Source organism: Danio rerio, chromosome 17 (assembly GCF_052040795.2).
Source record: "Danio rerio strain M-AB ecotype USA chromosome 17, GRCz13ab, whole genome shotgun sequence".
NCBI lineage: Eukaryota > Metazoa > Chordata > Actinopteri > Cypriniformes > Danionidae > Danio > Danio rerio.
In genome coordinates, this window is record NC_141037.1 from 56,981,616 (window position 1) to 56,998,484 (window position 16,869).

General features: G+C 39.4%; 2 protein-coding genes across 3 annotated transcripts in view; one reads left to right on the forward strand and one right to left on the reverse strand.

Moving 5' to 3' along the window:
• Positions 1-14,468, forward strand: part of zc2hc1c (zinc finger, C2HC-type containing 1C) — an 835,825-nt gene extending 821,357 nt beyond the window's left edge. Inside the window, exon 4 of the transcript XR_015513888.1 lies at positions 14,317-14,468. The gene's annotated coding sequence lies outside the window, so the exon portion shown is untranslated. The remainder of the gene's footprint in view (positions 1-14,316) is intronic.
• The window catches only part of aqr (aquarius intron-binding spliceosomal factor), a 90,646-nt gene that overhangs the window by 11,710 nt on the left and 62,067 nt on the right, over positions 1-16,869 (reverse strand). For both annotated transcript variants that reach the window (NM_200464.3, NM_001446347.1), the window contains 3 exon segments: positions 5,255-5,425; positions 11,687-11,858; positions 16,536-16,723. In NM_200464.3, coding sequence (NP_956758.3) covers positions 5,255-5,425; positions 11,687-11,858; positions 16,536-16,723 — 531 coding nt within the window.

Below are 16,869 nucleotides of genomic sequence, written 5' to 3' on the forward strand. Positions count from 1 at the left end.
ATCATAGTGTTCTGCCAGAAATCAGGATGGGTCTGCTCATGACATAACAGCAGACATCTGATCGCAGCCACAGTCTAGCGTTTCATTTCCTGTGGCAGAGAGTTAAAATAAGCTGGTGTCTCATTATAATTCTGCTTCTCTGGCTCTCGGAGGCTGGAGCGCTGCCTCTCAGCAGATGGTGTCCAGTGCGAAATGTATCAGCGAGTGGACACGTGCTCTATATCTGCCCGCTCGATACATGATGTGCATACTCAAGTGAGACTGGCTCGTTTCTGCACTCAAGAAATGTTCAGTGCTAATGAGAGACCGAGCTGATCTCATCCACAGCCAGAGCGCATGCTTAACTCAGTAAAGCCCTCCGCATACAAATGACCCTCACTTACAAGCCTGATGCACTTACACAACATCATATAAGCAAAATCGTCACTTCCGGTTGTATCACAGTTTGATTTGGTTAACAAAAACGTGACGCATTTAAAACCCAGCCCACTGCAGGACGGGAGTGTCGAAACAATATATCGTCACTCAGCCTTCAAATAAACACCCACAAATCATATACTTAAAGGACAGTCCACAAAATCGTCAGTTCGCTTTGTATCACCATTTTTGCTTTGATTCGGTTAAAATTGTAAAAAACGTGACACATTTAAAACCCAGCCAGCTGCAGGAAGGGAGTGTCGAACGAGTATATCGTCACTCAGCCTTTAAATAAACACCCACAAATCATACAATTGAGGGATGGTTCACAAAATCGTCAGTTCGCTTTGTATCACAGTTTGATTCGATTAAAATTGTAAAAAAAAACATGACATTTACAACCCAGCCCACTTCAGGACGGGAGTGTCAAAACAGTATATCGTCACTCAGCCTTTAAATAAACACCCAGAAATCATACACTTGTGGGACGGTTCACAAAATTGTTAGTTTGCTTTGTATCACCATTTTTGTTTTGATTCGGTTAAAATTGTAAAAAACGTGACACATTTAAAACCCAGCCAGCTGCAGGAAGGGAGTGTCGAACGAGTATATCGTCACCCAGCCTTCAAATAAACACCCACAAATTGTACATTTGTGGGACGGTTCACAAAATCGTCAGTTCCCTTTGTATGACGATTTTCGTTTTGATTCGGTTAACATTGTAAAAAACACGACACATTTACAACCGAGCCCACTGCAGGACAGAAGTGTCGAAACAATATATCGTCACTCAGCCTTTAAATAAACATCCACAAATCATACAATTGTGGGACGGTTCAAAACACCGTTAGTTCGCTTTGTATCATCATTTTTGCTTTGATTCGGTTAAAATTGTAAAAACCGTGACACATTTAAAACCCAGCCAGCTGCAGGAAGGGAGTGTCAAACGAGTATATCGTCACCCAGCCTTCAAATAAACACCCACAAATTATACATTTGTGGGACGGTTCACAAAATCGTCAGTTCCCTTTGTATGACGATTTTCGTTTTGATTCGGTTAACATTGTAAAAAACACGACACATTTACAACCGAGCCCACTGCAGGACAGAAGTGTCGAAACAATATATCGTCACTCAGCCTTTAAATAAACACCCACAAATCATACAATTGAGGGATGGTTCACAAAATCGTCAGTTCACTTTGTATCACAGTTTGATTTGATGAACATTGTAAAAAAACGTGACATTTACAACCCAGCCCATTGCAGTACGGTTTTGTCGAAACAATATATATCGTCACTCAGCCTTTAAATAATCACCCACAAATCATATACTTGAGGGACGGTTCACAAAATCGTCAGTTTGCTTTGTATCATGGTTTGATTCGATTAACATTGTAAAAAAACGCAACATTTACAGCCCAGCCCACCGCAAGACGAGAGTGTCAAAACAGTATATCGTCACTCAGCCTTCAAATAAACACCCACAAATCATATACTTGCAGGACGGTTTACAAAATCGTCAGTTCGCCTCCTATCACGGTTTTCGTTTTGATTCGGTTAACATGTAAAAAATTCAACACATTTACAACTGAGCCCACTGCAGCGCAGGAGTGTTGAAACAATATATCATCACTCAGCCTTCAAATAAACATCCACAAATCATACACTTGAGGAACGAATAACAAAATCATCAGTTCGCTTTGTGTAAAGGTTTTTGGTTTACATAGTTCAAAACACTCATTCAACACACTTGTTGTTTATGAGTCCACTTATAAGTGGCACGATACATTCACAACGCAGCCCACTGCAGCGTGGAAGTGTTGAAACATTAGACCGTCACTCAGCCTTTTCGAACTTCTTTTTGGCCTCAAATGAAAAACAAAAAAGGCCTTCGTTTGAAATATTGTAATAAACTGGAGTAATAAAATACCTCCTTAAAAGTCTGAGTGAACCAGAAGTTGCTGAGACTTATATTTCAGTATGTTGATGTACTTCCAACTGATCTGAAACACTGAGCAGGGGGCGGGGCTTTCATTTATGCATCATTCCCTTGTAGCAAACTAACGGTAAGAGGGGCGTGGCTAAGAATATTGTGGCTGAAGCATTCAAATTGACTGATTGAGGATTACCAAACCAAACTTTTTTCCCCAGTGGATTAATTAGCACAGGTTAATTGTTCACCTAAAGATTATCAATGTGCACTATCAAAATAAACACTGTACATTATTTTGATTTCACACAAACTTTGTCCTCCACATATGAGAGAACGTCATTTGACTTCCCTTTAATTCAGTTTTCCAGTGAACCACATTGTCATTACATCTCCCCGAGGCATTGAGACGGTCATTCTGCAGTCTTGAACGCTCAGAAATGAAATGTCTGTGCAAACCGCAGTGCTCTATTTATTAGGTTTGGCCTCACTCATGTCTCTAATGAAACGGCTGGCAGAAGCTAATGCCGGATCAATTTGCACGCTTGTACCATTCTGACAGACTGTTAACAACGCTGCGACCGAACACAAGACTTTTAACACGCTTTACTGAGTCTGTCTGCCCGTCAGCCTGAAGAACCAGCTAAAGCAAAGCTGTCCACTTCTGCAAAAGAGGGAAAATAGTGACTACTAGGTGAAAAAAAAGGTCAATTAGAGAACAAGACAGGGTGAAACACTGCAGTTCCTACTCTGAGTTACACTGCAGTTCAGCCTGCTATTCTGTCTATTCAACAACAGTAACATCAGGCTACACACTCTTTTTCAAAGATAATTTTACAAAATTAATGAGCTAAATGGAATTATCTTAACCAGTTAAACTCTGCTGTTATTTTGAAATTTCCGCCTGGATTTCGCCTACCCAAATTTAAAAGCTTCCCAAATCCACATTCAAATTTGAAAGTGCACCTTTTAGGTTCTGTGTGGTCTAGCGTGCTGTAATTTAGGGTGCTTTCACATCTGTAGTTCGCTTCATTTAGTCTGGACCAAGCGCAATAAATGATACATTGTTGCATTTTCTGCCGTCTTTGGGTCGTTTTCACACCACACTGCTGGCTTTGGTCCGAACCAGTTGAAACGAACCAAAATGCAGTCATCTGACAAAATCCACATCTCTCATTGGCCAGATGTTGTTAAACATATTTCCTAAACTGCTTATTGATTGGTCAGAATTCACGTGCGGGAAAATGCCAATGAACTCCCGCAGGTAAACAAAACCTTTTACTCTGGAGGGACGACTGCGCTGGCTGATTGTATCCCTGCTTTAGACAAACTATACATTACGAAAATGAAGCGCGGCCGCGGCTGTAAAACAGTGTTTAATGCATCGCTCGTCACTTCAGCAGGAGACGTGAATTAGTTTAGCTAAACTGTGACATGCTCATCTTGCGGAAATATTACCAACGATCCATCAGGTAATGTTTTCCCCTCTCTCTCTCTCTCTGTTGGTAAAGCGCTTACAACAAATATTTTTCCTCCATATCCCATAATGCACAGCGCATCGGCCTACGGCAGCTGAATTAGTCCAAAAGGTGCAGTACTTTTTGCGGTTGTGTCTGTTTTAGTTTGGATCATATTCTCACCACAAACGAACCGCTGCAGGGTTCGTTTAAAAGCGTACCGTGACCACCTCTTCGAGCAGGTCTCGGTACGCTTATTTGGTCCGCTTTTGGTGCACACTCGAGTACGATTGCTGCATTCTCACCTGCCCAAACCAACCGCACCAAAAGGGGAAACGAACTCTAGTGCGATTCAATCGAACTAAATAAGGCAGGTGTGAAAGCACCCTAATTTTGGTGGTTCCTGCACATGTCTGTATCATATGAAAAAAGACAAATGTCTCCACCATAATCTATGCAGAAGTTAGTGTATCCCAACTGAGAGGTGCTGTACAAGCCACAGGGAGGATCATTGTGTTCATATTTCACTATTCTTTTGTGTGATCAAACATAATTCACTGTGTTTGGACCACATCATAAAAGGATTACTTATGCACATCACCTCAAAAACAGAGGAGAAATGGCCCTGAAGCGCACAGCATAAGGTGAGAGATGACAGCTGTCTGTGCTATCTGGGGCTGCTTATTGATCATAAATGTATTGTTTTCACTTCTGCGCCATGGAAACACCGAGATTCATTCGGCAACTGTTTGATATGTGAATATAATTCAGTAAAAAGAATGCTAGAACCGTATGAGCACCGGCAAGAGCTTTCATTTGAGCTATTAATTATGAAAAATATAAAAATGAATCAATGTAAAATACCCAGCTCGGGAATCCAAAATACTGTGTATTTAAGTGTAAATAACTTTTGAACAGTAGAATAAAAACAAAGTGATGCATATGAGCATAAAATATAGATTCTACACTTTCAAAAGAAACCACTTGCTGGGGTCTGGTGCAATGCTAGCCCTTTAAATCTTACCAAATACGCTTCATCATACATGTACACATAGACATCCCCTACATGCAATAAAAAATGCAGCTTAACTATGTTTATAATAACTTCAACTTAATTTAATTGTAATGCAGTAATGCGCACCTTTCGTAAAGCTGCATGGAAACAATGTAGTAAAAAGCGCTGTACAAATAAACTTGAATTGAACTGAATCATTTGGTTCTCTTTGACTCATTGGATGGAAACGCTGCTTCATTCACAAATCGTTTACGGGATATTCCAGTTTTGCGCATAAATCTAATTCCCATCTTTAATTGTAAACACAGCTAATGAGACTTTGCTTTATGTTCTCAAACAACTGTAGTACACACACTACATCAATGGTAACAACACACACACACTTTAAATACACACTTGAGAAGGTAAACCATGAATGCTGCATCGGTCTTACTTTACTGGGCTGCCCGAAGAAGGAGTTACTGGCGCATCTCTGGTGGATGACGTCTCGAATCAGATGCTTCTGGCCGTTGTAGGTGGTCAGGATGCTGATGCGCTCAGCAGGATATCCCAGCAGACGCATGTACATGTACAGCGCCACCGAATACTCGGCCTCTGCCAGATTCTACAAACACACACATATATATATATATATAAAGATTATAGACAGACTAAACATCCCTCACTGTAAAAAGCCTCCATGATGTCATGTGCATGTGCTAATGAGATTCAAAAGGAGGACTATTCGCATCTCGCACACTGTTGTTGTACAAACCTATTAGATTTTAAAAGTATTTTGGTAACACTTTATAATAGCATTGTATTAGTTATTGTTAATGTATTTATTATTAACATGAACAATACATATATTACATTATTTATTAAAATATTAGTATATGTATTATAGTGGATTAGTTAACATAAAGTGCTTTGTTGGTTTGATAACAGCGCATAAACTAATGTTAACGAGCATGAATTTGGATTTTAATAATGCATTAGTAAATGTTGAGCTAATAAATGCTGTACAAGGTGTTGTTCATTCTTAGATCACATTAGTAAATACATTAACTATCATTAACTAATGAAACATTATTTTAAAGTGGCCGTTAAATTTAGATTTAGAACTTTAATTGGATCCTTTACTCAGAAGTTGTATGTAATGCAAAATAAACTAGAGTGAAATTGTTAGTAAGGGCCTCAGTAATTCACGCATAAATGGCTTGTATCATTGAACTAAACATGTAAATGTAGAGGAAAAATGCTGGAAAATTTTACCTTGCATCATAATATAATCAAATCTAGTGATTAAAAAAAACAAACATTTAAAATACTACAGTAACCAGGATAAAAGTCACTTTCCATATATATATATATATATATATATATATATATATATATATATATATATATATATATATATATATATATATATATATATATATATATATATATATATATATATACACAACAGTTCTGTCTGGTTCTCAAATCTGATTGGCTGATAGCCGTGCGATATTCTGCAATATCAGAACTCCTATAGCCTTTTTACCCTTTGTGTATTACTCCGCCCACATACAGCCAGCAAAAAGCAGACACTACAGATCTACAGTTCAAAAGATGCTTGCTCAGCTGTTTAACTGTCAGCTTATGATTTGAATCCAATGTGGAAGAAAGTAGTTCTACATACAAAAGGGTTTTTGAGACTCTCCATGTTTGATTTTGTTTTTATATACACAATTATGCCGTCAAACTGTTGTATAAACGCAATATCACACGAGTAGCAGTGCGATATGGCTGTATATCGGCACTGGTGGGGGCACTAAGACATCGCACGCCTTCCACCAGTGCCGATATACAGCTATATCGCTAGGAGTGTGATATTGCTCATATATATATATATATATATATATATATATATATATATATATATATATATATAGACAGAACAGTTTGACGGCACAATCTTGTATGTAAAAAAGAAAATCAAACACGGAGAGTTTAAAACCCTTTTGTATTAGGAACTACTTTCTTCCGCCATTCATTCAGATCTGCAGCTGATGTCAGAACAGAAGAAGTGAAGAGTGTGAAAACTGTGAGTGAGTGTGTGTGTTACGAGTTAGGGTGTGAGTGTGTGCGCTGTGACTGAGGATGCGTGTGTGCATTTACATGTTGCGAGGAAGTGAGTTTGCTGTGTGGATTCTGTTAGTGTGTGTGTGTGTGTGTGTTTTTGTGACATATCAGGACACGAATCTGTATAATGGCATAGGTATGACACAGGTATTACAAAAAGGAGGTGAAATATGAGGACATTGGTGACGTCCTCATTTCTCAAAATGCTTATAAATCCTACAGAATGAGTTTAATCAGAGTAAAGCTGCACACAGTCTCCTGGGATGGTTGGGTTCAGGGGTGGGGTGGGGGCAAAATAATATACGGTTTGGACAGTATAAAATGAATGGAAATCTATGTAATGTCCCCACTTTTCACAAAAACAAACAGGTGTGTGTGTGTGTGTGTGTGTGAATACTTTGAGCGTTCAGTGAGTGTGTGTGTGAGGCTGAGTGAATAGTGTGAGTGTTTGTGTGTGCTGTGTGTGAGTGTGTGTGGACACTGAGTGATTGACTGTGCATGTGTGTGTGTGTGTGTGTGTGTGTGTGTGTGTGTGTGTGTGTGTATGCGTGTTGTCATGGATACTGTAATGAGGGCGATTCTCTCCAGGATGTTAGTGAACAGTAAGCGGGACTCATGTGACTCACACACACACCGCATGCCGTACGGCCAGCACTTAAAAACAATGCAGAGCTTCAGCAGCAGCTCAACACAGATCCAGTCACGCAGTCCTGCCTCGTCTTCATCAAGGGGAGACGGCGAGTGTTTCATTAACCACATCAGTAGATGTCACAGGAGTATCCCGCTGCTTTAAACACTACTGCGGCTGTCGATTCACACATTCTGTCCACAGATGTGTTTCGTTTCCTCTTATTCCAGAGCCAAAAAGGTTGTTTCAGAGCATTACAAAGAAAACAGAATCATAATTTGTTGTCTTTTAGGTGGCACCGTGTCTTAGTGGTTAGCCCTGTCACCTCACAGCAAGAAGGTCGCTGGTTCGAGTCCTGGATGGGCCAGTTGGCATTTCTATGTGGAGTTTACATGTTCTCACAGTGTTTGCGTGGGTTTCCTCCGGGTGCTCCGGTCTCCCCCATAGTACAAACACATGCACTATACAGGAGGACTGCATAAACTGAATTGGCCGTAGTGTGTGTGTGTGTGTGTGTGTGTGAGTGTGAGTGTATAAGTGTTTTCCAGTGCTGGGTTTGCAGCTGGAAGGGTATCCACTGCATAAAACATATGCAGGAATAGTTGTCGGTTCATTCCGCTGTGCGACCTCTAAAATAGAGACTAAGCTGAAGGAAAATGATTGAACAAATGTTGTTTATAGAACAATTTCAACATTTAACCCTTAAGTATTGTATTAAATTTACTACTACATTAAAGTGTGTGTGCATGAAATTCTTAGCTAGTTTATAGCTTAAATTAACATTAGAAAAATACGATTATTCTTCAGACTATAATCGCACAACCAAAATCTATAACCGCTGCATCCCTATTTATTACACAGTTTAAAACAACATATGAATGTGTCTGAAGAAGCCTACGTGAGCATTGATTTAGTTGTGCTTTAAAATCCAACATTTGAATATGCTTGTAAAAATAAGCCACATTGTACAATGCAGTGATGGCATGTCGTTTCAAAATACAACATATTAACGTTTAAATGTAGAAAAAGTCAACGTAGGTGTCTTTTGGCCCGTTTCCACTGAGTGGTACGGTACGGTTCGGTTTGGTACGCTTTTTTGGCCGTTTCCAATGTCAAAAGGCGAACCGAACCAAACCGTACCGTACCACTTTTTCGGGACCCGTTGGAAAGGGTCCCAAACTGCAGAAAGGGTCCCAAAAAGTGGAGCTACACGCGCAGCTGAACGCTATTGGTTTACAGAGATACGTCATTCGTAGACTCAACAAGCCAGAATGTAAACAAAGGACCCGCCATGTTTGAAATACACAGCGAGAGATTACAGCGGAATTATAAATACATATGCAGCCATGGTCGATCCTGCAAACAAACCCTGCCGTCGTCATGATAAACAGCCACAAAGCCATGGAGAACAGCAGATTCACCCTGTGCCGCGTAGTTTTTAACGAGCCAGTCTGAAGCCCGAGTGGTTTCGCTTTCTTGCTTGCGCTCGCCGCGCATCTCTATCTGAAATAACTAACTTCTTGATCTGATGATAATAACGTACGTTTGATTATTGACAAGCTTTGGATGCCGATCCTGTGAGAAGCTGACAAATGAGAGTGACCCATTCAGAAAGAAAAGGACAAACGGGAAAAAGGGGAAGCCAAGGAGCAGGTTATTTCTTCAGCAAACGTGAACAAACTGCCTTTTAATCTTTATCACCACCTTTTGGACTAATATGAACTGGGGATGATGGAATGACTCTCTAACAGAGGCTACATGTGCTGCTGAAGATTACAGACACAGATGAGAGGTTTGCTCTGACTGTAGGCTATACTTTGTGTTGTTTTGAACCTAATTAATGACGAAATGTCTGCTTTGTGTAGTTCTTCTGTAGTTGGTAACATATCGGGGACTGTAAGTGTCTGTATGTGTTCATATATGTTCATTTATTTATTTATTTAATATAATTACAGACGTTACAGTAGACTATTTCACACTGTCATTGATCTGCAGTTATAATCAACTCATGTTTATAGAAAAGTTAGTAATAAACATTTATACACAAGTATTTATGTGTGTAAAGCATCTGTTTTTTGAGAAGTGCTTTTCATATGATATGTGAACGACCCGTACAGCTTTATTGTAGACTTTTTCTCCAGCGAAAATGGCGTCGACTGAAACTTTGTCAAACACCACGTCCACCAAAAGGGGACCCTTGGTAGTGGAAACGCAAGCCTGATAAAGGTGACCCGTACCGACCCGAACCGTACCGTACTGTACCAGTCAGTGGAAACGAGCCATTTATGAGCACAAATACAGCATAGGGGCTCTTACATGTTGTCGTGTCATCCCTTATATTAAAGTCATATCTCTCTGTCCCCTTGTTTTGAATGCTTCATGAACTGGCCTCCATGACAAACTAATTGAATAGCCCTGATGTATGGTGTCATGGATTTGCAGTCAAAAAAAGTTCATTTTAATGAAAGTCAATGGGGCAAAAACAGCCCCGAACATAAGGAAAAGGCGGTCAATTTGCCCAGAGTGTATTGTTGAGGTTTTTTTTAATTATTATTTCAAATTATTTTCCTGAAATATGTTTCAAAATAGTCACCAGAAATCATCCCATTTGCTGAAACACAGAGAAAGTTGTGGCCAAATTAAGCCTCAAAATCACCCCATAGTGGATGAAAACCCCAAAACTAGCTGTCTGAAACTGTTCAAAACTAGCACAAGACGATAATATTTACAACCATAGCATTTAGAAATGAAAGAAAACTATTAATACATTAATAATCTAAACAGAAATACTGTGTGCCATTTCCAAACTACTGAAAAACTGAGGGCTCTATTTTGACGGTCCATGCGCAGAGTGCAAAACGCAGGGCACAAACGCTTTCAGGGCGTGTCAGAACGCGTTTTTGCTAATTTAAGGACGGGAAATCTGCCTTGCGCCGCGGCGCATGGTCTAAAAGGATTGAGTTTATTTTCTTAATGAGTTATAGGTGTGTTTTGAGAATAAACCAATCAGAGTCTCATCTCCCATTCCCTTTAAGAGCCAGCTGCGTCACGCCAAGACCACATTCGCTATTTACAGGACGCAAAGTAAGTCTAAGTGAAAAAAATGAACATTTCACAAGCAAACAGTTCACAGTTTATTAACAGAAAACTGTTAAACAGAGCATCTACTGCGTGAGAATGAGAGATAATGGATCTACTTTCACTTTCGCTCTTGGATAGGGAAACCTTTATGCACAGACATCAATTAGTCTATAAATAAATAATTTCGTTTGTTAAGCGCAAATATTCGTTTCAAAACTATTTCTAAATTCAGTTCTAATTTCCAGCAAACGAATAAATGAACAATAATAACAAAGTGTGCTTAAAAACCTGAGTTATATCCTAAAACACATGCTGTGCCCCATATGGTCTAAAACCTGACAGGTGGACAAATCTAAGCTTGTTTTTAATAAAACAAATATAAATATGGATATAATAAATAATACTGCTAATAAAAATAACATTATACAAAAGCTAATTGTTATGAATGAACTGAAAAAGCCTCCCGAGAAGAAGAAGACATAAAAGCAGTGATTTTTCATATTTATGTAGGCTGTAAAATAATATGTTTTGTAATATTTTAATCCTTTATATTTATATCCTATATCTATTCTTATTATATCCTATATATATCCTTAATATTTAATTTTTTTCATATGTAAAGATATTTGCCTATTGCTCTCTTGTGTGTATTAAGCAGTGTGTAAGCGAGGCGCAACTCTGCGCTGGAGTTTAGACCGGGTTAGCTTTGGTCTAATGAAAAATCTATTATAGATTCTCAAAATAGCAACGCTCCAGTGGTCCGCCTCAGAACGCCTTCCTTTTTAGACCAGAACACCTATGGGCCCACATATGAGCACTAATGCATTTGCTATTTAAACAGCGTAGCGCAACACCTCAAAACCACTCTTGCGCCAAGCTTAAACTACCAAAAGACTACTGCGCCACGCCTTGCGCCACACTGCGCCGAGTGTATGATAGGGCCCTTAAGGGTATTTAAGATAAGTGCATGCCACAACATTAGCTGGCATTAGATTTTCCCCTTATATTCCACAAATGTGATGATATTCTGGTTTAGTTTTCTCTCACCTGATAGAAGTATGGGTTGGGCTCAGATTCGCCCACGCCGTTGAAATCCTCCACGTTAATGAGCTGGAAGTCGAAGGTGAAGCCGGGGTTCGGCGTCTGGAACTCAGGCTGAAGCTGAACATGAGGAAGATTCCCCAGCTGCTTATAGCGCCAGTTGTACAGGTTACACAGACTGACAAACACACAGCAGAGACAGACAGAGTCAAAACATGACAGGAGACTGCACATCTGAGGACTCAGCAATACTAATTATGCAAGATTCTAAAGGTGCAGTATGTAGGATTGCGCTAAGTATTGCAGTCCAAATTCAAAATATTAGAGAGGGGTTTTTTTCACCTGGCCCTCCTCATGCACTTGCAGGTTGCCGGATTGACGATACAAACAGAAGAAAATGTTCCTGACAATAGTGCTTTAAACGTTAAGCTGCTCAGCTAATGTTTATAATTGCGATATTTGCTCATTATAAATGTATTAGGGATCAGTAATTTGGCCTAAAATCAAAATCAGAATTAATTGAACATTTTTAACTGATTACCAATAATGAATGATTATTTTGTTTATTTTTTGCCCTCATTAGTTCACTGACAAGTTTTGTACAGTAAATATGCTCACATATTACAAGTGAGAGATGTTTGAATGAAGGGTGCATTACCTGATTTTAAAATAATTGAAGGAAACACACTATCTATGATTATTTATTGAACATCAAAGTTGAAATTATAACAGAAATTAAAATAATATAAACAGCTGAAATTAAAACACACATTACCTAAAACCAACAGTCATGTGACGCATTAGGGAAAATAATGGAAAGAATTGACCTGGAAAATTTTTATTATAGGCAGGGCTTTACATTAACACCCGCCAAACGCGGGTAGATTTTGGTTGTGGCGGGTTAGACAGCTACTCCCACTAGCCACTTTGGCTGGCTGAAACTCATTTTTAAATTGCCAGTGCTGCTGGCTCGTCGTCACTACAGATTAGACTGTTTGTCTAAATGCGTACAAATGTGATCTTAGAATCGAGAAGCAACACAACTGACGAAAACTGCTTTTCGCGGTAGCAAAAGAAAGCAGGTGAATAACGAATGAGAGGATCACGCGCACGGTGAGACAGGCTTTCCGGTGTTTAACCGCTGCCATTTCCTGACTCCAAGCAACCGTGCCTGGAAACTAAGGCCCCGTTTACACTAGTGCGTTTTAGTTTTAAAACGGCGTTTTAGAATGAAAACGATCCGCGTCCACACTCGCGTTTTACCCAGCGTTTCTGAACTGCTCTCCGTCCACACCAAAACGCTGAAAACGCACATCATGTGACCACACAGACACACTTTGGCAAGCGCTGCAGCCCATCTACCCAGATGAGAGCTGTGCTAGTCGGACTTCTCATCAAGCATCTCCCGCTGGATCTAATCTCACTATATTTATTAAACGGGATATTTCATTCATCTTGTTGTCTTTATCTAACGACATATTCCCTGACTTTGGGCATTGGAATATATTACTTGTTCTCAGGTAACGTGTTTTGGCTGAGCGCAAAGATAAGTTAATGATTAATGTAACCACGTACATTCTGTATATTGACTTATCGCTTGCCTTTATTTCCTATAATGTATAAACTTATTGTATGTTATACTTTTGTAATGGCCATTATCGATTATTAAAACTGATATTCAGCAAAAGAGAGGCTGTGTTTCGTATTTTCACTGAAATTGAAAGGAGGCAGTTGTTATCGGCTCCGTTTTGTTATAAATATCCACACAGTGAAGATGACGCTCATGCAGCACGACGCCTCAACATTTCTGCTGTCTAAGTTGCTAATATTAAAATGAAAATAGGCAGTTCCTTAAATCATGTTTACATTTTATTGTTGAGAAAGTGAAACAACGAAGCCAGGGTGATGTGAATGAAGTTATAAAGTTCACAGTTCCCTTTAAAGATTTACCCGTGTCCTCGGTATAGTCTGTTTTCCATATCAAACTGAGATGCAGCCTTGATCAAACTTGCGAAGTCTAAACTTACACGGAGAAAATGCAGGACGGAACTGTGTGTGTTAGGCTACTTAATATTGAGGAAAAGCCCCAATCAGAGAGGCGAATGTCTGCAGCCCCGCCTCCGTTTTCAGATGTCTCCGTTTTCCATCATCCACACTGAGACGGAGCAGCAGCGTTTCAGAATGAAAACGGCCTCTCCAGCGTTTTCTAAACGCTCCGTTTTCGGCGCTCGTGAACTCCGGCGTAGTGTGGATGGTTGGCGTAACCGTAGCAAAACTTATGAGTTTTCAAACTAAAACGCACTAGTGTAAACGGGGCCTCAACTAGTGCGATGCTCGTGCACCCACAGTCCTTCAGGGGCTGGAGATTCTTTGTAAACAGCAGCAATTGTAAATTGCTTTCCCTTTAATCATTCTTTGAACAGATTATTAATTGGCCTAAAATTAACTGTGTGCACGGCATTATCCTTTCATTACCACACTCAGCATGTTTTTTACCCGCTTTCTTTTGCTTGCTGTTATTTTAGTTAATATAGTTTAATAATCGTCCTTTACAATAATATTGCTTCAATATGTTGTTGTATGCACAGTTAACTGGTGATCAGGGATCTTAAGCCAGAACAGACCACTGGACATAGTTTTAGATGCGTGAAAATATATATATTTTAAATGTCAGCTGTTTTGTTGAATAAAAAGTGTATGTATACAGCAGTATTTTGCTTGTTTTGACACATTATTTACAATTTGTGGCAGGGAAATAATTAGTTTGGTGTGGCTAGAGAAAAAAAAATGAATAGCCCTGAAAAAGCCCTGTGAAAGACACTTTTTTATGAAAGCATAACCCATTTACTCATTCTCATCGAGCAAGCTCATAAACAAAAAAACGGTTAAATGAATGAGGAGGAAAGTGGAAAAAACACAAAATCTAAATGGAGTAAATTTAGCATGCCGCAACCCATGCCAAGTCAAATTTATGCATATGAAATATATTTTTTCAAAAACAAACATGTGGCTGGTGATCAAAACAGTTAGGGCCCTATCATACACCCGGCGCAGTGTGGCGCAAGGCGTGGCGCAATAGTCTTTTGGTAGTTTCAGCTTGGCGCAAGAGTCGTTTTGAGGTGTTGCGCTACGCTGTTTAAATAGCAAATGCATTAGCGCTCATATGTGCGCCCATAGGCGTTCTGGTCTAAAAAGGAAGGTGTTCTGAGGCGGACCACTGGCGTGTTGCTATTTTGATCAAAACTAACCCGGTCTAAACTCCAGCGCCTCGCTTACACACTGCTTAATACGCACAAGAGAGCAATAGGCAAATATCTTTACATATGAAAATATTTAAATATTAAGGATATATATAGTATATAATAAGAATAGATATAGGATATAAATATAAAGGATTAAAATATTACAAAACATATTATTTTCTAGCCGACATAAATATGAAAAATCACTGCTTTTATGTCTTCTTCATCTCGGGAGGCTTTTTCAGTTCATTCATAACAATTAGCTTTTGTATAATGTTATTATTATTAGCAGTATTATTTATTATATCCATATTTATATTTGTTTTATTAAAAACAAGCTTAGATTTGCCCACCGGTCAGGTTTTAGACCATATGGGGCACAGCATGTGTTTTAGGATATAACTCAGGTTTTTAAGCACACTTTGTTATTATTGTTCATTTATTCGTTTGCTGGAAATTAGAACTGAGTTTAGAAATAGTTTTGAAAGGAATATTTGCGCTTAACAAATGAAATTAATTATTTATAGACTAATTGATGTCTGTGCATAAAGGTTTCCCTATCCAAGAGCGAAAGTGAAAGTGATCCATTATCTCTCATTCTCACGCAGTAAATGCTCTGTTTAACAGTTTTCTGTTAATAAACTGTGAACTGTTTGCTTGTGAAATGCTCATTTTTTTCACTTAGACTTACTTTGCGTCCTGTAAATAGTGAATGCGCTCATGGCGTGACGCAGCTGGCTCTTAAAGGGAATAGGAGATGAGACTCTGATTGGTTTATTCTCAAAACACACCTATAACTCATTAAGAAAATAAACTCAACCCTTTTAGACCATGCGCCACGGCACAAGGCAGATTTCCCGCCCTTAAATTAGCAAAAATGCGTTCTGACACGCCCTGAAAGCGTTTGCGCCCTGCGTTTTGCGCTCTGCGCATGGACCGTCAAAATAGAGCCCAAAATGTCAAGCCCTGATTATAGGTTCTGAATGTCAATTTCGATTACTTTTCGCTTTATCGCCCTGCCCTAACATGTATATTTTTGTATAACTGAACTTGCGTCTCATTTCTGAGGCTTGTTCTGTTCTTCAGAGGTCGCATTTTCACCTGCGCGCACATACATTGAGGCAGCCTTCAAGACTGAAGTGAAATCTGCAGTTTTTCCACAAAGACCTGCTGCACTGCTATCCACGATGTCTGCATTCAGGCACGAGGATTCAGGAGAAGTTCTCCTTATTTATAGTGTTTATATAAACACGATCATCTTTATAATGATATAACAGATGGCTGTGGCTGTGTGTATATGACAGATGTAGCAGGGCATTAAATTACTGTTTATTTCTTTACATTTTAACTTTGTCAACTATAAAATCATGCGTCTCCTCATGGTTTGTCTCATTTTGAGAGGTGCCTGACAATTGCTTGCTTCATTTTTTGAAAAAGATCTGAGGTAGACCTGAAGTGAAAGAGGGGGGTTTCATGGCCCTTTAAGATGTAATAATTCTATTTTATTTGAGTTTTATCCAGCAAAAAGTGTGGTGGTTTCAGCTAATACACTAAACATCGGCGTCTCTCTGGTGGAAACTAAGGGCCCAGATCAGTGTGATGAGAGGACTGACCTGGCTCTCGCTCTGCCCTGCGCGTCCAGGTCCACGGTTGGGACACCGAGACGAACAAAACGAGTGAACAGCGACTGCTCCATGTTGGAGTATTTCTGAAAGGCCATGTTCTTAATGACGGGAGGAAGCTGATGGTGATCTCCAATCATAATCCAGCGCTTCAGCCGACTGTAGCCATCCTCTGGGTTCTACGGGTCACATACACACACGATATCAACAAGCACAACCTGAACAAACCTAAATAGGCTGATTTGACAGCTCTCCTCGAGTTATACAGTTGAGTTTTACCATTTTTGAGTTCATTCAGCCAATTTATGGGTCTGGCAGGAGCACG